Source organism: Cottoperca gobio, chromosome 7 (genome assembly GCF_900634415.1).
Source record: "Cottoperca gobio chromosome 7, fCotGob3.1, whole genome shotgun sequence".
NCBI classification, from domain to species: Eukaryota; Metazoa; Chordata; class Actinopteri; order Perciformes; family Bovichtidae; genus Cottoperca; species Cottoperca gobio.
Window position 1 is genome coordinate 6,599,668 of NC_041361.1, and position 20,931 is coordinate 6,620,598.

The window sequence follows — 20,931 nt, forward strand, 5'->3', positions numbered from 1 at the left end:
TCGGATTTAGAATCGGTATGTTATTGAAACAACGGGGAGTTAGCTTATTATCCAGCGTTTTTAATTATGTCCGTTTCGATGTTGACGACAAAAAGTGGGTCATATGACAGCTGAAAGGAGGGGAAGTTGTCTTTTACGTCATCAGTCAAATAGGACATGTTTTATTTTTCTCAGTCTGTATCTTTACTTGCTGGTTTCTTGCCTGATGTTGGTTAATTTTTAATTTAGCATTGTGTGTTTGAAGCATTTTTGCAATGCAGTGGACAATTTTAAATTGTTTGTTCAATTCTAGTTTCCCCAGTATATGCACCCTTACCCAGGATAACATAACCTTATTACTATCAAGTTAAAAAACTAAACACATTTTCTGTCATCATTCATCCATGTGCTTCTTTGGATCTGCGGAACTAACGTGTCCGTAAATGTTGCCGCGGTAAAGTTTCACGTCGGACATAAATATGTGTCGGACCATCATACCCAACGAGGAATAGCTCAGTCCTGTAAAGCCAATATAAGATCAATATTACGCAGTTGCAGAGGCTTTGTTTGAGAGTTTAAGTGTTGATGTAATGAACATAGTTAAATTATCTCAAAGGCAGACATGCTGAATTCGTCATAGAATTCGTTATTTTCTGACAAGATGTTTGCTAGACCGATCCGTGTCAAATCCAACACCGCAATCAAAGGATCAGACCGGTGAGTCAGGGCTGCTGTCAGCTCAACCCAGACTTGTGCTTGTCGCAATGTATTCCTAGATGCAGTGTATGCCATTTTATGTATGTAGTGGTTTATTGAAAACTACTCAAAATCCTAGAACCTATCAGAAAGCTGCCAAGATAGAAGACCTCGACTGTCCTTGCTGGAACAAGCCCGGTCTAGAGTTTGTCTTGTATTAAGCTACATGTTTGTCCACGAAACTACGTAGATCCAGACAGTATATCAGTTTCTTAGTTAGCTGCAGTTAACTTTTGTGAATGTTCACTGAATCCCAGCACCTGAACAGAGCTGATAAAATCGGCTCAATATCAGCTGACAATATATCAATATTTAGCTAGCATATTGTTTATCGTTGTTTATCTTGGAATGTGTGTGCATGCTGTAACACTGCAAATCCAACATCAGTCAGATTTCCCCCAGAATACATATTCCTGTTCAGTCGATGGCAGGGCTATATGGAGAAAATGCATTACAGTACATGAAATCAATAATTTCAACCAGTATTTAAAATGTTTCATTTGTAAAATCTATATCTGTAGCAGTAGTTTACTAGTATGACATTACCCGGTGACTGAGACTTTTGTTTTTACCTTTTATTTTAAGGAGAAAACTCAAAGCTGACATATCCACAGCCTTTCCATCACTTTCTGCTGACGAGCTGTCTGAGCTGGTCCCCAACAAAGAGGAATTAAATGTAGTGAAGATTTATGCACATAAGGGAGATGCTGTGACACTTTATGTTCTTCACAAAAATCCACTTTTCTTTGAACTGGAGAAACGACTTTATCCTACAGGTAATAAACTGGCTGTTACATTACATTGAGATGATTGAGTGGATAAAATGCTGTAAGCTCTTTTTAAGTAACTTATTTTAAATGTGTGTTATATTTTTCAGTATATGTGCTTTGGCGCTACCCTGCTCTCCTGCCAACATTCAGGACATGGCCTCCTGTGCTTCAGAAGTTGATTGGCGGGGCAGGTACAGTTCTTTTTCAAAGATCAAGACCTGGACAGATGTTAAATACTGAACATTTAGACGGATGTCAAGTAACACATAATGTATTTCCCTAAAGATCTCATGCTGCCAGGTGTGGTGGTGCCTTCAAGTGGTCTCCCAGATGTGAAACAGGGCGACTGCTGTTCTGTTACGTTAGTGAACAATAAGTAAGTTATTATAAAAGATTTGGAAAGACGTCTTACATGTTCCTCACAGATTTAACTTTGACACTCTTCTCCTGGTTGATTGCAGAGCTCCTGTTGCAGTTGGCACTGCTGCAGTGTCAAGAGGAGAGATGCACAGTTTGGGCATGAAAGGTAGAGGAGTGTGTGTTCTCCACGCATACATGGATAATCTTTGGTGAGAATCTCAGCTTCCATCTTCCTGCAAATTTAAAAAATGTGTGCACGCTTTTGTTCAAAGGATGTTAGATGAGAAAATTGATATACTGCTCTCATGTCAAATAGTGGAATCAGTCTTCTCATCTCACTCTCAGCAAGAAAGCTAATAAGCATATTTCCCAATTTCTTGAACACTTCCTGTATTATTGAGATCACAGTATTGATCAAAATCTTCCCATTTATTTTTGTTTATATTATGCTCAATAACCCTTTTAAAAAGAAATGGCCTCCTGCTGAGCTGGTTTTAATAATTATAGCCCAAATTATGATTTCATTTACTGGATTCACCATGAAGCCCTAAACTTTGCACCCGTGTCTTTTGTGCCCTTCTTTTAGGGCTTATGGAGACAAGTCAGGTCCTCCTTCTTTACCAGATACAGAGAGTGAAGGACAAGAAGGGAATGGAGAGGAATATGAGGTTGATGAGATGGAAGAAGAAGAAGAAGAGGGGGAGGAGGAAGTGGTAGAGAAGTGTGTGGTGGTGGAGGAGGTGGAGCAGAAGCAGTGTCCCGATGAAATGGTCACAGATCAAGCCTGTTCTGGTATTAAAGAGCTGAGTCTGACTCAGCAGGAGGAAGAGACGGGGGAAACGGGCAATGAGGAAGAGGAGGGGAACCAGGATGACCAGAAAATGCCACAAGGTACCAGGTTTAGTCACACCACACATTCATTTTAAAAAGGAACTATTATCAAGTTATCCACCACAGTTGGATCACAGTACCGCTGATTCAAATCAAATTAAGACATTCACTACTAAATGATTGCAGGACAGGCATGAGGGCTTGCTTGATGAGTTCATTTAGTGACCATATGGTTGTGTTTATCTTGCTACAACTGGAGAATAAGATGTTCTGATGAGGCAAAATTGGAGCCTGTTCAGAGAAGAGGATGTGACCCAGGTCATGCCCTGATTTCACAGAAATAATGGACGCCCTGCTGTTGCAGTGTTTTCTCCATGCTCTCAAGAGCAAGGTGAAGAAGTCGGAGCTCCCTCTGCTGACCAGTACATTTCTCCGCAACTACATGTTCTCCTGCTGGTAAAGTACAATTAATCTTTTAGGACGTGTTGAGGAGGATTTCAATTTAGTAGTGAAAACCTCTTGTATTATTTCAGCCCAAGTGGAAAGCAACTTGATATCAAGAAATCCAGCTATAAAAAGGTATAGAATATGACAATAATGTGACATTTTACACATATAAATAGACTCATTTATACTTCCCATCTGTAAGGGTTTATCTAATGTTTTTTTCCCCAACAGCTGTCCAAGTTTCTACAGGCCATGCAGAAGCAGCATAACCTTGTGAAAGTGAAAGAACTGACGAAGGGCGTGGAGAGCATTGTGGAGGTGGACTGGAAAAATCGAGAGTAAGCCAAGCCCTGTGTCAACTTAAAGGCATTCTTGATTGAGATTCAAACATGTAGCCCACCCACATTCAGACTGAAAAGCCCTTTTTGTTTTTGATATATTAACTCTTTATAGACTGCGATACTTCAAAGTTCCAGAGGAGCCGGATGTTGAAGCTGCTCCGGTGCAGGATGGAGGGGAAGGAGAATCTCTGTACCATCCTCCTGAGATCACAACACTGTACTCTGTGTCTTCTCGACTGGAGCCTCTCTTTCTCGACGCAAAGAAGAGGTTTGTTTGTTTTCCTAACCCGGACACTTAATGCATCCACATGTTGGCATAGTTCAGACAGCAGGGGGACATAGCAGGGGAAATTGAATCTAGTGTATCAGCAAGCATCCATCCATTTCATGTTACTTGAGTATAACACTGAATCCGTACCAACTCCAGAAGGTTTGCGCTGGAGCTGACTTCCCTGCGAGGGGTTTAAGAAATGTTTCCCTTGACCCACATTTCTTAATCTTTAACATTGTCTGAAATCACTTCCTCATTAACCTATATACTAATCCCTATAGTTACTTAATAGTTTTCTCAATATCAGTAAATCCACATTTCAGACACTCATCATCGTTTTGTGTCTTCCCTAACAGCAGCAGTGTTTTTTGCATCTATAAAATGTGATGTTGAGATTGTAAGCAAAAATATAAATAGTTACAACGGCCTTTAAAAAGTCTAAGCTGAAAAAACATTGGTACATTTCTCACATATGCACATTTATTCTTGTACTTATGTGTGTTAATGCCCCGACAGGAAAGGAACAATACTGCAGCCTGCTGAAGCGAGACATATCGTCACAGAGTATGTAAAGAAGAATGAACTGGTGGATGAAAATAATAAAAAGTAAGTAGTCACAGATATCTGAATATATATTGTCTTTGTTACTGCCACCAAGAGAGTCTCATAGAGGTGGAGAATTAGTTCCATTTGCTGTTTGTCTGTAAATATGTCTCAAGAATATATGACTCTATTTCCATCTCACAATCAAACTGTTTGTGCCAGTCAGCTGACCTCTTGAGGAGGATGTGATGTTAGACGAGGATAACGTGATGTTATCATAATTGATTTAAAATGTGACGGAAACAGAAAAGACATCTCATGTTTCCTTTTTTAGGTCATGAAAATTGTGCATCTTCTAATGTGAAACAAATTGATAATAATGCGGGATGGGAGAAATTGAATAAAATCGCCCATGTAACTGGCATAGCTTTAAGAGATATCGTGTGGGAGTTGTATGAGGAATCATCCATAGTCAGTAGATGGCAGTTGGCACAAACCCAGTTTGGAGAAGCAGGCAGAACGAAAACAAAGCTACAACCCCACTTCATAAAACTTTAACTGTCTGTTTTACAAGGCAGCGTGTTTCTTGTTAAATGCCGTCCATCCACTTTACAATTATCTTTGTTCAATGTTTTCTCCCCTCGTAACAGTTACGTGACAATAGACCCTATTCTGTGCGACTGCTTGCTGGAGAAATCGGAGTACCAGGAGATCGAGTCCCTGAAGTGGGATGACCTCTTTAGCAGGTAATGACTGCTAAAGAGCAGTAGGGACCACGTACTGTGTGTGTGTGTGTGTGTGTGTGTGTGTGTGTGTGTGTGTGTGTGTGTGTGTGTGTGTGTGTGTGTGTGTGTGTGTGTGTGTGTGTGTGTGTGTGTGTGTGTGTGTGTGTGTGTGTGTGTGTGTGTGTGTGTGTGTGTGTGTGTGTGTGTGTACGAATACTGTTGATTTTTATAGATCAACAATTGATTAAGAACATTTTGATAAATTGATCCATTATACCGGCATGTTAATACACTGTAATGCGGGAAGGGGGCGATGGTTAGCATCACCAGTGCAGGATGGACGCAGGACGAAATAATCATCCTAATGCAAATCCGTAATCCAAATCTGATCTCTAAACAACAATAAAACAGCTGCTCGGATGTCTTTCACTCATAACATCTGGTTTGTAACCCCTGCTATGAATAAACAAGATGCACTATTAAACAACACAGCCCGTAATGTTTTATGTTCCACGTTGCGCAAAGTATCAGAGACTTTAATTAGAATTTTGTTTTAATGGGAGTCATTAGAATCTCAGCGAGAGTTTGTGGTAGTGGTCGGGGGGGAAAATGCAAATACCAGCCTTGCATTGCTTTTTCAACCAGTGGGAGTTCATAATAATAACCGGTGTCATCATTTAAATGAATTGTTTCATCGTGAGTTCATGAAATAATGATTTGACCTCAGGTGTTTCTTTTTAAGGTTAAATCATTTGAATCTATTGACCAACGCTGTGAAAGACACTCAAACTTTAGGTAGAAATCTCTTTTGTTACCGAGGAGATGCTGTCTTTCAAAACAGGTTTAATGGATCAAGATGTTCCAGAGGCTCTGTAGCTCCAATGTTCTTGCTTGCAAAAGAAAAGAAAATAAATACACCTGGCGGGCTACAGAGATGCCACATGGAGAACACAAGAACTGTGATTGGTCAGTTTGGCCAGTAGATCGGTGATGGAGAAGAAAACATGGAGCAGGGTTATAGAAAGGCTCAGTGATCTTTTTCTTTTCTTATAACACGAGATAAATCTGTATTTTGTGATGTAGCAAAGCCCTTTACCATTGCAGTCTTTAAAACTTTGGGTAAATAAAGATCGCATGGCTTAGCAATCATCTTCTTTTGAAACATTTGTATTTTGAAACCTTCACATTGTTGCTCTCCATGTGAAAGTGACTTCAACAGTATCTCATCCAGTCTCCATCTCTCTGTCATCTAACTTTTGGTGTCGATTAAAACAATGTCCCCTCATTTTCACAGGACGTTGGGAAGAATGCAGGAGTGCTATCAAATTGTGTTCCCCGGACAAGCACCCATAAAGAAGAAGGGCCACATTGAGCCCATAGACATCTCGGTGGCTTCTCGAGGCTCCAATAAGAAGGTGACAGCTTTTACTACAATATCCTAAAAAAAAAAATAAAAAAAGGTTTGCACTAAACACAACTTATTCTCTGGGTACCATTAATGTCTCTGCAGATTTGTATGTCTATTCATTCTTTAGTTGTTGAGATATTTTAGTGACTAAAAACCTGATCATGATAAATTAGCCGACATACCGTGTGTGTATATGTTACTATGTATGTAGAAAATTAAGATTGTCCTTTTGTTTTGACAAACCATGTAAGGAGACACTGTGACCTGAAACGTACATTAATCATTTCTGTACTGCAGTATCTTTTTACTTTTTGGCTGTCATAAGCGTTTATGCTAATGTCGATTTTAGTTTTCTAGCTCTAATTGTTTCCATATGCTACTTGTAGGTGACCATGATAAAGAACCTTGAGGTGTACGGTTTGGATCCTGCAGTCGTGGCCACTGCTTTGCAGCGTAGAGTCCAGGCCAGCTCTGTCTTGCACCCCATCCCTGGCTCCAAGGACAAAGTCCTAGTCCAGATTCAAGGCAATCAGATTCATCAAATCGGCAATTTGCTGCTAGGTTTGGAACTTAGTAATTATTTAATTATCTTACAATTTCTCTCAATAGTTTCTTTCTATTGCTTTATTTGCTTTACTTTGTCTAATCTTTTGTTTCCATTTCAGATCATTATCAAATTCCTCGCACGTACATCCAAGGATTAGACAAAGCTCCAAAAGGTGGAAAGAAAAAGTAACATTTCAACCTGCTATGAAAACCTTTTACTGTCTTTTCAAGCTGCTTTACTGTCGGCCATTCATTTAAAGTAATAAAAGTGGTTTATTGTAATCTTCTGATAGTTCATGAATGACACTGTTTTGTTGTTCTGATTTGGCTCTCAGAGTAACGTTACGCGTCTGATCATTTAAACCTGACCGGCTTTGCTTCCCTGCAAGTTGATTATCTTCTGATTGTGAAGAGAACTTATGGAAAAAACTGTTTTACAAGGTACAAACTTTCATCAGATTAAATATTCAGTGAAACTGATCAAAGGTGTGTACCCAGTTTACTCATGTGTCCAAAAAAAAAAGAAAAGTCATGTAAAAGGTCCCCAGCAGCGTAAACCGGGTTTACACCAGGGCCAGGAGGCCAACGACTTCATACAGCAATACTTGACCTGTATTTCCACATTGGCAGCTGGAAGCTCTACGCAAACAGCTGAGCTCCCAACTGTTTGCTGTACCGTCTGTAAAGCCCCCTGAGACAAATGTGTAGTTTGTGAATTCTTAAACCAGCCATTTTCAGATCATATTAGTGGGATACCTTTTTTAAAGTCCACATAAATGGTTCTGATTCAACACATTAACCAGCACATTTCAAGATATGTAGCTTTTGTTTGTTCAAAACACTGCAGTAAACAAAGAAACATGGATACAATTTAACAGAACAGTGACAGAAGTAACAAACCTGTTTTAAAGAAACCCGTGTTCTTTGTGTGCTGTTTCTTAGAATTCAAAGCAGCAATATTTCACGTAACCACACCAAAGGACTTTATTTATATTACTCCTGTGGTAAATTCCTTCGTGTTCCTCACAGATTTTGCCATCATTTTTCATTTAATTTTGGGAGTTATGTTTGTGATGGACTTAACTTAAACTGAGGCTATGTGCAATTACACAGCCTCAGATATGTTGAGGTCAGTAGTGTTGCAGCTGCATATTTGCTTTCCAAGTCTCTATCATGTTTGTGGTGTTTTTCATCTGATGTTGTGGAAAAAGATGTAATTTGTACCAACTGATTCCATGTAGGCAACAAGGTTTATTAATAGTCTAGATTATGTTCACCCAAAGGCATACATCTCCGCTGGAAATGGGGGAGGCATATCCCCCTAACTTTTTAATCTCCTGTTTTTGCCCCCCTCACTACAAGTTGATAATCTTACTAAAAACTTGTCTAACACTAGACAGTAGAGTAGTAAAGCTGGAACATTATCAGAAAGTATCAGATGGATTCACAGAAGGCTTTCGATGAGTGTTAATACCGACTTAATACCATTTTTTATTTAACCCTGCCATCTTTGTAAAACTAATAATAATATGTTTGTTTGATTTGCGAAAAGAAATGGAATGAAAAATAGTTTTGTAAAATGTTGTTTTAATGACCCGTGTTGACTCACGGTGAGGTTTGACTTTATATAATAGTGACTCCCTTATTGCAGCCCTGTTATAAATAATCAACAAGATATGTGGTACATCATCCATATATGGTCCCAAATGAAATAGTAACAAATGCTTAAATACTCAAATATCATTGCCTTACAAACATTAATATTTCTTAACAAATACATATGTGCTATCTATGTTGTCACCACATAAAAAGTCAAAAATATTAAAGCGTAGTACAGATCCGTCATCATATTACAAGCTGCCTTGCCAAGAGTAAAGACAGCTGTCAAGCCAGGCCTTCTTTCTTTGCTCTTGGTCTGGAAACCAATTGCAGGAAAACAATTTAAACTATCATGTTGTCACCTTCTTAAACTAATGGCCGATGTCACATTTTAAAATTGTTCAGGAAAACTGAACCAAATATAAACTATATGATATTTATTAATCATTTCACACAAAAAGGTTATGACAATATACGACTATTGACATGCAAATAACACTGTCTGTCAATTATGTAACATAAGAGGATTAAATTACTTAGGCCAATGTAAGAACATGGCGTTGTGACTTAAGCAATTTTAAACCTGACTTAGTGACAAAACAGTGCACTCCTTTTATTCCCACTACTGTGACAGACCATGGGGAAGGGTCCGCCACAAACAGTTTAAAATGCTAGCGGAGCACACAGAGACCGTGGATGGCCCTTTAATTCAACAAACTCAAAAGTTAAAACTTAAATCACTCTTAGCTAAATCAAACAAATGGCAGGTAAATCAAACACTGAGGAGGTTTGTGTCTCTCCCCACGTCTCCCTCCAACTCTTCTTTGCTGGGTTTTTAAATTGTAACTAACCTATTTCCATTTAAAACTATTTCTCCCCTTCATTCTCAGTCATCTTGATTGATGCCTAATTATGTTGCAAATTGTCGAAAAACTGGTGACACTCGACGGGCATGACATGTTTCATGGACTGAAGGTCCTGGGACTTCCTCTCCTTGATCGGCAGAGCGTGTGGAAACATTCTGATCCATGCCATCAGCTTATTTGGCACCTGTAACCTCTGTGGCAATGCATCCCACGCAGAGTTCTCCGATAAGGATACCTTGTAATGGGCCTCACCATCACTGCTAAAATGAAGTGCCTGCAAATGATGTAGAGTCGGATCTCCAGCTGTTTTGCCTGCTCAAGAAGTAAGAGCCATTCCACTTCAGGAATTCATCATGCTTGACCACCTTCACGTGGTAGGGTGATGGTCTGATTCTTGCAGTATGATCATGTAATCTCTTGGGGTGATGATATCCGTTATCATTTTGCGTTCAATGGTACTATGCATGCTGTCACACTCCATTTGTGTGTGACCTGCAACAAGGTACTTCTGTGTTATTAGTACCCCGTATTTCCTGGCAAGCATTTGCCACATTTACATTGCGGTTCTGATAACCGCAACCATCGCTCCACACTACCATCTCCTTGATTTCTGGATGGTCTTTGATCACACCTTCAAAATGATGATATTGAAGGTGTGCTAATACCTCGCTACTGAGGTCGCCCTCCGACTCTTCCCAAATATAGCAGTACCCTTCCTTTGATTTCAAGTCAAAGAGGGTAAAGTTATGGACCTGCAGTTTCGTTTTGTAATACAGGCAGCTGGCTTGGGTTTTTGGACACATCAGCACGGCTTCCAAATCCATTGTCCAAACGGGCTTCTCATTATTTGCAGAATCCTTGTTGCAGGATTTCTCTTGCCTCGATTCATCTTTCTGGATCACATGTGTATCATATTCGGCCTTACTGATATTCCCATGCTTGAATGAAACACAAACATCACACTGATCTTTTCGCGGAATGAATACAGAATACTTTCTTTCATAGAACACGTGTGAAATGTTGTATCCCAACGGCCCTCACTCCAGCAGTTGCAGCTACTACTACTAGGTCGTCCTCAGACGGGCCCTTCATCGGTGCTTCCAGTCATCCCGATCCTCCATGCATCTGGCTAGCTCGCCAGTATTTTCTGCTCCCGCATCTTTACTGAGTACATCCACGTATGTTATTGCGGGACGCCCTCGTGATCGGTGCCCGTGTGTTGGCTCCCACAGCACAAGTTTGCTGGCTCATAGCCTCATTCTCCGCTGTTTTCTCGCCCACCCTTAGTTGCAGCTGCCTGTTGATATTCCCAATGTCGAAGAAAGGTGACAATAAGTGTCGATGAAATATAGTTTGAAGAGACAAAATATTAAGAATTGAAGCCGACAAACGCAAACGTTATTTTTCCTAGTAGCTAATTACTTTTCATAATTATACAGTAGTTGTAAAGTAACTGTTACTTTTTGAAAGATTAGATTAGTTTTTAGATTAGTCTGTATTGTCCCAGATGGAAATGTGTTCATGCTTCATGGAGCTACAGGAGCTGTTGTGTGTCTGTAACCCACTGGGAGGCTTCATAATTAAACTATAACATGTGAAAGTAAAACACTAATTAACTACACAACATTTATAGCCTAGCCTATATTACAGTAAACATTATCACTTACCAATAGGTGACGAGCCCTGAACCATGGAAATAACTTCATTTATCTGGTAGTTTTTCTTTCTTCTTGAAGCAGCTGCCATCTTGTAATGCTGGTAACATTGCTTAAGTCACAGAAGCCATTTTTCTATTGCCTAAGTCACACTCTTGAGTTATACTAACATGGTAGGAACAACATTATATTTTCAGTAAGGATCTAGGCAATTTTACGAGAGGTGGCCAGCATCATGAAGAGATGATTTAGGCAAAAAAAACATTTTCCTCAATACATGACTTAGGCCATTAGTTTAAGAAGGTGACGATGTTAAACATTGGAGTTATGAGTCAGGATTGTTAACATGTTGAAGCCATTTCCTTGTTTTTATTAGAGGGACAACATGAGTTAAACTAAGTAATAAAGACAATTAAATTAGGTTGTGTGGAGTCCTCGTTCAATAAAAAGGCCTTGAGGGTCATCAGTCATTAACCGATTATGACTAGCATGAGATAATTTCCTCTGTTCCTTCACACCAGTAGAGTCCACTTGTACAAATTTCCGGTAATTGTGTTAATTAAAGAGAGTACATTTTTTTCCTGGCTAAAGATTTTAGACAATGGGAGCCAGAGTCTTCAGCTATCAAGCTCCTCTCCAGTGGAACCAGCTTCCAGTTTGTGTTCAGGAGGCAGACACCCTCTCCACATTTAAGAGCAGGCTAAAGACTTTCCTTTTTGATAAAGCTTATAGTTAGGGCTGGCTCAGGTTTGCCTGGGATCAGCCCCTAGTTATGCTGCTATAGGCTTAGACTGCCAGGGGACACCTCCCTGCTCTCCTTCTCTTCCTCTCTCCTCCCCTCCCTCTCTTCTTCTCCCTCGCTATCTGTATGCATTTATGTAAATGTATGTTACTAACTCATCATCCGGGGTATCATCCCCGGAGTTTCTGTGTCTCTCATGTGGCAGGTTGCCACTGATAAAGTTTACGTCAGGATCAGGAATCGTGGCTGCGCCTGCTGCCCTGGTCCTGCTGGACACCGGGAAGCCTTTATGAAATTTTCCTGGGTTCATCCAAACTTTCTCTTTTTCAACACAACATCATTTCTGTCAAATGTTGTATTTGTACTATGTTGTTTATCCTGTACACACGACATCTATTGCACGTCTGTCCGTCCTGGGAGAGGGATCCCTCCTCAGTTGCTCTCCCTGAGGTTTCTTCCTTTTCTTCCCCTTTAATTATGGGGTTTCTTTTAGGAAGTTTTTCTTTGTGCGATGCGAGGGTTTAAGGACAGAGGGTGTCGTAACCTGTACAGTCTGTAAAGCACACTGACGCAAATGTATAATTTGTGATATTGGGCTTTATAAATAGATTTGATTTGATTTGATAGATTTGTTTTGCAGTAGAACACACCTGTCTGGCACAGGCTAAGAACACCAGGCGAAACTTGGACTGGGTGCATACATACAGGTACATGTTAGAAGCCGCGTTGCTCAGGCTCAGCATGGTCCCAGTGTCTGCCACTATATCTGGAGATTATAATCATTACGATCCAAACTACATGCAAGGCGTGCGGAGGACGATCTGAATTATACCATGGGGTGACGGACAGCAGCACGAAACTCATGGACACAGTAACCAGAAGCACAACATTTATCTTCCTGGAGCGCAGACTTTGCTGACCCTGGAGGTCAAATCGGCTGTGATATGAACCTGATTGCTGAAAGAGATTTGGAGCAGAGTCAGCCCATTAAGTGTGAGAATAATAAGGAAGGGGAATATGTAGGATTGCAGCGTTTGAAGCCAAACCAGGGCGTGAACTGAGTCGGAGCGTACGGTTTGTAAATACATCAGGTCTGGTTGTTCTTGTAGACTGAGGCATTAGACCAATCGTAAGGAATGGCAAAAAGATAAGAGGAAAACTGCTGTTGTAGTCCATGCTGCACATCTTGGTGTGCAGATTTTAGTTTTCGTATTCCACGTGTGGATGATGACCTGATGTTCCACTTTAAACACAACCGCTCGCCAGATTGTAGTTAAAAATGTCCCTGAGGGCTGCACCATGGCTCGTAACTCCAAAATGGCTCTTGCTGGTGGTACAAAAAGGTCAAGAACCACAAGGAAGATCAGAACATAGTTGTCAGCCGAAGACATGGCCATTAGGTAGAAGGTGCTAGACCTGGAGAGCATGCAGGGCTTCCTCCAGATGATCAAAAAGGTGACGATATTGGCTGAGGAAAAGATTTGTGTCAATAAAAGCATCTCCCTAAGAACTAATACTAATACACTTATCCATTAAATGAATTGCATCACATAACATTTAAGTTTTTTTGGTATGAAATCAGCTAACAGCTCTAACAACCTCACTGTTGTTCTTACCCACAGCTGTTAGAGAAGGGTAGAGACCATCCAGTGTTTCTTTTGCAGGCTTATATCCTCTCGAGCTACAGTTGGCACTGTGATAGAAGCAACATCAAAGAAGCCTCTTAGCTCAGTATGCACATATTGCTCAGCACAAGATGGTCACTCCCACCTAGTCTCAACATACAAACCAAAACAGTGTGTCAACTGCCTGGTGTTAAGTCCAGGGTTGATGATTAATGGTCATTTATGGCGGCGTGATAGTTAAAGAGAAGCATGAATTCTCACAAAGCTTTTTTTATCCATGTCTATGGAGTTATTAAATTAAAATGGCTTTGTTTGGTCACTTTAAGGCAGCAGGAAAAACTGTAATAAATACAACACTGACATATCTGGCATTCACGGCTGCTGCGTTTTAGTAGTTATCAACTATATCCAAAAAGTAGTTGATTAATTGCAGTAGATATATCATTATTATATTTTTTCACCAAATAACAATGATCACTTCTCATCAAAAAGGTCTCAAGTACAGACCTAAGGTGAAATAGAGAGTCCTCGATTGGCTCTGAGAGGCGGTTTACAAATGAGCCGTGATCTGATGGACTAAACCCCCTGCAGGCTTCTCTGAGTTAGAGATACTGTTTGACTGCAGTAATGCGACTACTTCCTTGCATGGGATAGCGGGAGTCTTTCCTGTTTATTTTACATGGCATAACGTAAAAAATTATAGTTTAAACAACTATGTTCAACAACAACTAAAGTTATATCCCTTTTGGTCAGTTCCACACTGTCTATTGTAGTCAAGCATTTGGAGGTCCAGCAACGTTTCATTCTGCATCTTTCTGCATGTCTCCTGCATGTCTGCTGCGTGTCTCCTGCATGTCTGCTGCTGCACGTCTCCTGCATGTCTCCTGCATGTCTCCTGCATGTCTGCTGCTTGTCTCCTGCATGTCTGCTGCATGTCTGCTGCACGTCTCCTTCTTGTGTGCTGCACGTCTCCTGCATGTCTGCTGCTTGTCTCCTGCATGTCTGCTGCATGTCTGCTGCTTGTCTATGCATGTCTGCTGTTTGTCCTCCTGCCATGTCTGCTGCATGTCTGCTGTTGTCTCCTGCATTTCTGCTGCATGTCTGCTGCTTGTCTTGCTGCATGGTTCTGCATGTCTGCTGCACGTCTCTGCATGTGTGCTGCATGTCTGCTGCATGTCTCCTGCATGTCTGCTGCACATTCCTCCTGCTGTGTGCTGCATGTCTGCCTGCATGGCTCCTGCATGTCTGCGCACGTCTCCTGCATGTGTGCTGCATGTTGTGCTGGATGTCTGCTTGCACGTCTCCTTAATGTCTGCTGCTTGTTGCTGCTTGTCTCCTGCCATTTCTGCCTTGCATGTGTGCTGATTGTCTGCTGCTTGTCTGCTGCACGTCTCCTGCATGTCTGCTGCCACATCTCATGCTTGTTGTTGCTGCACGTCTCCTGCCTGTGTGCTGCATGTCTGCTGCTTGTCTCCTGCATTTCTGCTGCTTGTCTCCTGCAGTCTGCTGCAAGTCTCCTGCTTGTGTGCTGCCACGTCTGCTGCTTGTCTGCTGCAGGGCCCCTGCATTCTGCTGCACGTCTTCCTGCTTGTGTGCTGCATGTCTGCTGCATGTCTGCTGCAGGGCTCCTGCCAGTCTGTCTCCTGCATGTCTGCTGCTTGTCTCCTGCATGTCTGCTGCACGTCTCCTGCATGTCTGCTGTACGTCTCCTGCTTGTGTGCTGCACGTCTCCTGCATGTGTGCTGCATGTCTGCTGCTTGTCTCCTGCATTTCTGCTGCTTGTCTCCTGCATGTCTGCTGCACGTCTCCTGCTTGTGTGCTGCACGTCTGCTGCTTGTCTGCTGCAGGGCTCCTGCATGTCTGCTGCACGTCTCCTGCTTGTGTGCTGCACGTCTGCTGCATGTCTGCTGCAGGGCTCCTGCATGTCTGCTGCTTGTCTCCTGCATGTCTGCTGCTTGTCTGCTGCATGGCTCCTGCATGTCTGCTGCTTGTCTCATGCATGTCTGCTGCTTGTCTGATGCTTTAGTGCCCCACACTGCACAGTGTTTAAGTCATGCATGACAACTATCGTAATTTCCGGACTATTAAGCGCACCTGCATATAAGCCGCACCCACTGAATTTTAAAAAAATATGTATTTTGTACATAAATAAGCCACACATGTCTATAAGCCGCAGGTGCCTACCGGTACATTGAAACAAATTAACTTTACACAGGCTTTAACGAAACACGGCTTGGAACAAAAATAAATAGGCCTTTAAACGATGGTATATCATACTCTCAATTCCCATTTAAGATGGTTGACAAATCCTTTTGATAGTTGGATGTGGTCACGAGTAGATCTATCCAAGACTTGTTTGAATTGAACTTTAAACCTGTATTTGAGCGTACCGTTAATGATTTTGGTCGGTTGTCACATCTCCCTTTATCCCTGGCAGGGACGGTCAATGCTGTTAAAATGAATATTCTCCCCAATTTCGTTGTTCTTTTTCTTTTCTTTTTTACACGGCTTGTAACAAAAATAAATAGGCTTTAACGAAACACGGCTTGTAACAAAAATAGTTGCTTGCCGTAACACTCCGTATGCCATTCATGCATTAGGCCTTCCGTCATCCATCCTTTCTTGTTGACTTTCACAACAATTCCTCTCGGGAATTTTTCTTTTGGCATCGTCATGCGTTTAAAAATCAACATCGGTGGAAGCTTTTCTCCCGATGCCGTGCAGCTCAGAACACAGGTGAAGTGCGTTTTTTCATGCCCAGTTGTTTTCAGCGTGACTGATGATTCGCCTTTCCTGTTGACAGTCCGAGTGAGAGGCAGGTCAAACGTCAGAGGAACCTCATCCATATTTATGATGTCGTGCGGGCCGATGGAATGCTCCACTATCTTTGCATCAGTGAATTTGCGGAAGTTTGAAACTTTTTTCTCGTAGTTGGGAGGGAGCTGCTGACACAGACTCGTCCGTACCCTCATGGACAGGCCTTTACGTCTCATAAATCTTAGACACCACGATGGTCCACCTCTAAAATCCTCAAACTTCATGCGGTGGTGATTGTTTTGGCTTTCAGTCGGATCTGCACAGTTGAAACACCTCGGCCGTCTGCTCTCTGTGTGTTGATCCAGTGTTCGAGCTCATTTTCTAATTCGGGCCATCTGCTTTTCTTCCCTCTTAAAGCTTTTGTTGTCTTTTTGCACTGAGTTAGTTCCTCACGCTGCTGTTTCCAACGTCTTATCATCGACTCATTAAGGCCAAGCTCTCGTGCAGCAGCTCTATTTCCTTTTCCAACTGCCAGATCGATCGCCTTCAACTTGAAAGCTGCATCATATGCATTTCTCCGTGTCTTTGCCATGATGAGGGTGACAAAATGACTACCGTAATCAGAATGATGGGAAGTTTGAGCACGCTCGATTTAAATCGTTTATCAAATCGTAAATCGTTATGTTTTTTCAAAATCCCATTTTGGCGGCATGAAGCTTGTTAAATTAGCCGCGTCATTGTATAAGCCACGAGGTTCAAAGCGTGGGGAAAAAGTAGCGGCTTATAGTTCGGAAATTACGGTATGTCTTGTCAACCACAACTTCCCACAGCGCCCCTAGCTGCATATCTGCTGTAGACACATTGCCACTGCTTTATTACTGCACCATGCTAAAACAACAGATGAATGATTAGTCTACTATGATGCACATGTCGACCAGTCGACTTTTCTGTGAAACCCCTATTAGCTACTGAATGCTTCTCTATGTTTATCAGCTAGCTGCTAACTTGTGCCTGCCTTTTGGTGCTGAGCAGGTAGTGTACATTGGGTTTTAGAGCTTCTTTGCTGGAAACAATGCTATGAGAGCTTTAAGACTGAATTTAAGAAAATGTTTAAAGTTGTGTGTCGGACAGCTGAACAATAAGTTAAACATCGTTATAAAGCTGCGTAAAGTTGAGGAGAGCTGCAGTATAAAGGTGATAATTCTGTGTTGGTTCATTACTATGAGCAACACCTTTCACATTGTCATTTGATGCATACTTGTTATATTGAGTATAGCTTACTTAATTTGTAGAGTGCGCATACAATTACTTTTCAGCCATAGTAGAGGCATGGTTCTCGATATGGCAATGCCTGTTGTTCCAGACTAAAGTATCTCAAAAACTATTTGGTGGATTGCCAGGAAATGTTGTACAAATGTCATGGTCCCCAGAGTATAAATAGTTATCACTTTGGTCACAACCGGACATTCTATCGAGTACTAATGTGTTAATGCTTTGATGACCAAATAACTACTAAACATTCACATCCGCATCAGACATACTTTGTGCTTAGAGCTAATCAGCAAATGTTATGTTATCATGTTAACATGCTATGGTCAATATTATACTGTACCTGCTAAACATCAGCATGTTATTGTTAGTATGTTAGCATGCTGATGTTAGCATGTTGCATGTTTACTATATTAATCCCAGCTGGAACATTTTTATGATCCTTTGACATGACTCCAAATATGAAACGAAAATAAACTTGTCTCCTACACTTCTGCACACATTGATCTAATCTTTGATACACAGTTTCAAGTTTTCTTTTAACCAGTCCCCATCAATAATGTTAAGGGAAGCACAGAGTAATGCATGGGTCAATTTAATTCAATGTAAAATGGTTTGATTAAATTAAAGGCAGTGATGGCTTGCCAGCCCCGGAAATTCAAATCAGGCACGCCAGGAATTAATGGACATAAATAAAGAAGTCGGCAGTCATGCACACCCAAAATACAAAATCACAGTTGCTGTCTTTGGTCCAGCATTTGATACAACAGAAAAAGCTAAGTCCAAGCATGATGTATTAATATTAATAATGGCTGGTGTTACGCTTTTTCTTTTTTATTGTGTAGGTCGTTCATTCATGGCAGAAAAGACTAGCTCACTTTCTGTTACCAGATGAGCCTCCTTTGCTGAGTCCTCTATGAATGATTATTCCAGACTTTTGACTGACCATGGATCTCATTCTCTTAATACAGCACATTGTGTGATTTGGCCCAATGTAGTGGGTCCAGAAGAGTAATGACTTAGTTAGGGAATAAACACACATGCGGGAAAGTAACAATCGCCTCTCGTTCACTTCCATTCTATGCGAGCATAGGGGCAAAAAACATGTGTCTCCAATGGTGAAGCAAATTTGCATCTTCACTTCGCATGGAGTTCAACTTTGGTGAACTTTCAGGCAAATGTCGCCTTGGCAGGCAGTGGTCACTCGCCTGCATTTGGGCACGTGTGGTATCTGTGGCTGTTGCAGGCCTGTAATAAGCCTGTCCATTTCATAATTGCTTGTCTACCTCCTTACCCGCGTACCTGCACACACTCTGCCAGTGCACTTATTGCATGTGACCAGTCTTCTTCAAGACCGGGCAGACAAAATTTCCCAATATTAATATGCTGTGAGTACTAAAATTCCCCATGTTCGTTGTTTACGTTCATTATGATAATGTTAGGGGTTTTGTTTTTGTTTGTTTACAATCCTCATGTTGCAAATCAAAACATTTCTGCACTTTGTTCTGAACCGTTTTGCAGTTTGTTTTTTGTGTGTAGCAAAATGGACTGCATTTTGTGTAAAGCTGTGTCTTCAGCTTTTTCTACAGATTTTTTGGTTTTCTGGTCAGCCCAAATACCTGAATGGCATTAGGTAAGGTTAGTAAAAAGCCCCTTTAGTCATACAACCTTTAAAGAACCCACAATATACACTGCCTTTTTTGTTAAAACAGTTGATAGCATAGTTTAGAAATGGCAATTGGTATTTGAGACAGATAGGACATTGGGGGAGAGAGCGGGGTAAGGCATGTAACAAAGAACCCTGGCAGAAATCTAAATGGGGACCTTGTGGTTAAATGGTATGCGGCTTAACCATTTGTATACTTAACTGTGCGTATGCATGCCAACATGAGTATTGTTTGTGGTCTGTGTGTTTACCCCAAACCAAAATGGCTCTAACCTGTCTTATCCAATTTGGCTAAAACTCTGTGTATACAGTAGACCAACAGTCAGCCAAGGAATGGTACATTTGGAAATTATTAAGTCTGACTCTACAATGTCTTTCCCAATTAATTTAGCTTAATTACAGAGCTGCCTAATTTTGAGTCACATGTCCCACTGTCAAAACCCATTATTGTTAATATTTGTAGTTCTAGAATCTAGGAACAGTTGACTTTTGGGAAATAACCTCCAGTAAGTGGAGGGCTATACCTTCTATCTGCGCATCATGTGTCTGAAGCCATCTGTTTGTCTGGTTCTGAAGAAACCTTTCCAAACGTCTTACACTGAGTTGACTTTTGAAATGGCCAGACAGAGCAGTCCCAAGTAGAACAATACATATACTTGGCATAAATCGGTTACCAGCTGTTACAGTTCAGTGCACTATGCACAGACATGCACGCTATCCACACTCTTTTAAGAAAGATGAACTCTCTGCTCAGGATCACAATCAAGCCGCTTTCTCTCACCAGATGCCCCATCTGCTACAATGCTGAAGAGACACTTGGCTATTCTCCATGAGATAAAAAAGAAATATGTGTTCTGTGGCTGATACATTAAATGTGCAGGAAATCTAAAAGCTATGTGTCAAATGTAAAAGTGTGTCAAAAGACTGATACATATAACACATGCATTGTATTTATTTTTTCAGCATGTCCAATTAGCATAATAATTAATACAGTGCTAAATTACAAACAACTTACATGTGTGAACTATGTTGCATATTTTGATTTCAGGTCAGTATTTCAATTCGAACAAATGGACTTCAGTATTATCATTACTTATGCCAAGGAAGTTATGTTTTTCGGTTCGATTTGTCTCTCTGTTTGATTGCGGGATTATTGAAAAACTACTAGCCCGGTTTTCATGAAACTTGGGTTTAGCTGGTGAAGTAGCGACAGCACAATATGAAGCTACAGCCAAGAGACATTAGCTTAGCTTAGCTGGACGTTACACAAAGTCAAGAACTAATCGAGCACATAACCCCCCTATAAAACCAAAAAAAAAAGAAATTGCACAGATTAAACAAACAATATAACGTGTTAAATAGTGTTTCCATCTACTTTAATGCTAAGCTATCTTTATCCTGGCTCCATAATAAATGGACAGGCAAGAGGTTAGCATCAATCTCATATGACTCAATGTTCAATGGTCTACTATCTACAGAATAAAAGGTCTCATCTGGAGAGCATTTCATGTCTCCGGCTGCATGGAGGGTCATCTAATAATTTACTGGTACTGACTTCTTTCCATGCTGCCCACTGTGATCTGGCTCTACTTAGCTCAGCATGGAGCTTGGGTCCTTGCTCCTCCCTCGCAGCCACCCACTGAGGAGATATCTGAGTTTACTGATGATGTGCCAACAAAACTGCACAAAAATATGACTGTGATTACTGTGTGGTGTGGAGGTTACATAAGGTTTTAAGCCAGTCATTAGGAAAGATGTTTTTAAACATTTCTGAA

At 41.0% G+C, this 20,931-nt stretch overlaps 1 protein-coding gene across 1 annotated transcript; it reads left to right on the plus strand.

Annotated features, from left to right (window-relative positions):
- The first annotated feature begins 419 nt into the window (after nt 1-419).
- eif2d (eukaryotic translation initiation factor 2D) lies at nt 420-7,268 on the plus strand. The gene is made up of 15 exons (XM_029435969.1): nt 420-696; nt 1,321-1,511; nt 1,613-1,696; nt 1,791-1,881; nt 1,967-2,074; nt 2,452-2,756; nt 3,035-3,152; nt 3,230-3,275; nt 3,375-3,481; nt 3,597-3,752; nt 4,272-4,361; nt 4,949-5,044; nt 6,318-6,438; nt 6,818-6,992; nt 7,097-7,268. The coding sequence occupies exons 1-15, from the start codon at nt 641-643 to the stop codon at nt 7,165-7,167; spliced, it is 1,815 nt and encodes a 604-aa protein (XP_029291829.1). The 5' UTR covers nt 420-640; the 3' UTR covers nt 7,168-7,268.
- Nucleotides 7,269-20,931: the final 13,663 nt, after the last annotated feature.

Coding starts and splice junctions, on each gene's coding strand:
- eif2d (XM_029435969.1), top strand. CDS start 641: ATGTTTGCTAGACCGATCCGTGTCAAATCCAACACCGCAATCAAAGGA. Junction 3,276..3,374: donor AGAAATCCAGCTATAAAAAG/GTATAGAATATG, acceptor TTTCCCCAACAG/CTGTCCAAGTTTCTACAGGC. Junction 3,482..3,596: donor GTGGACTGGAAAAATCGAGA/GTAAGCCAAGCC, acceptor AACTCTTTATAG/ACTGCGATACTTCAAAGTTC.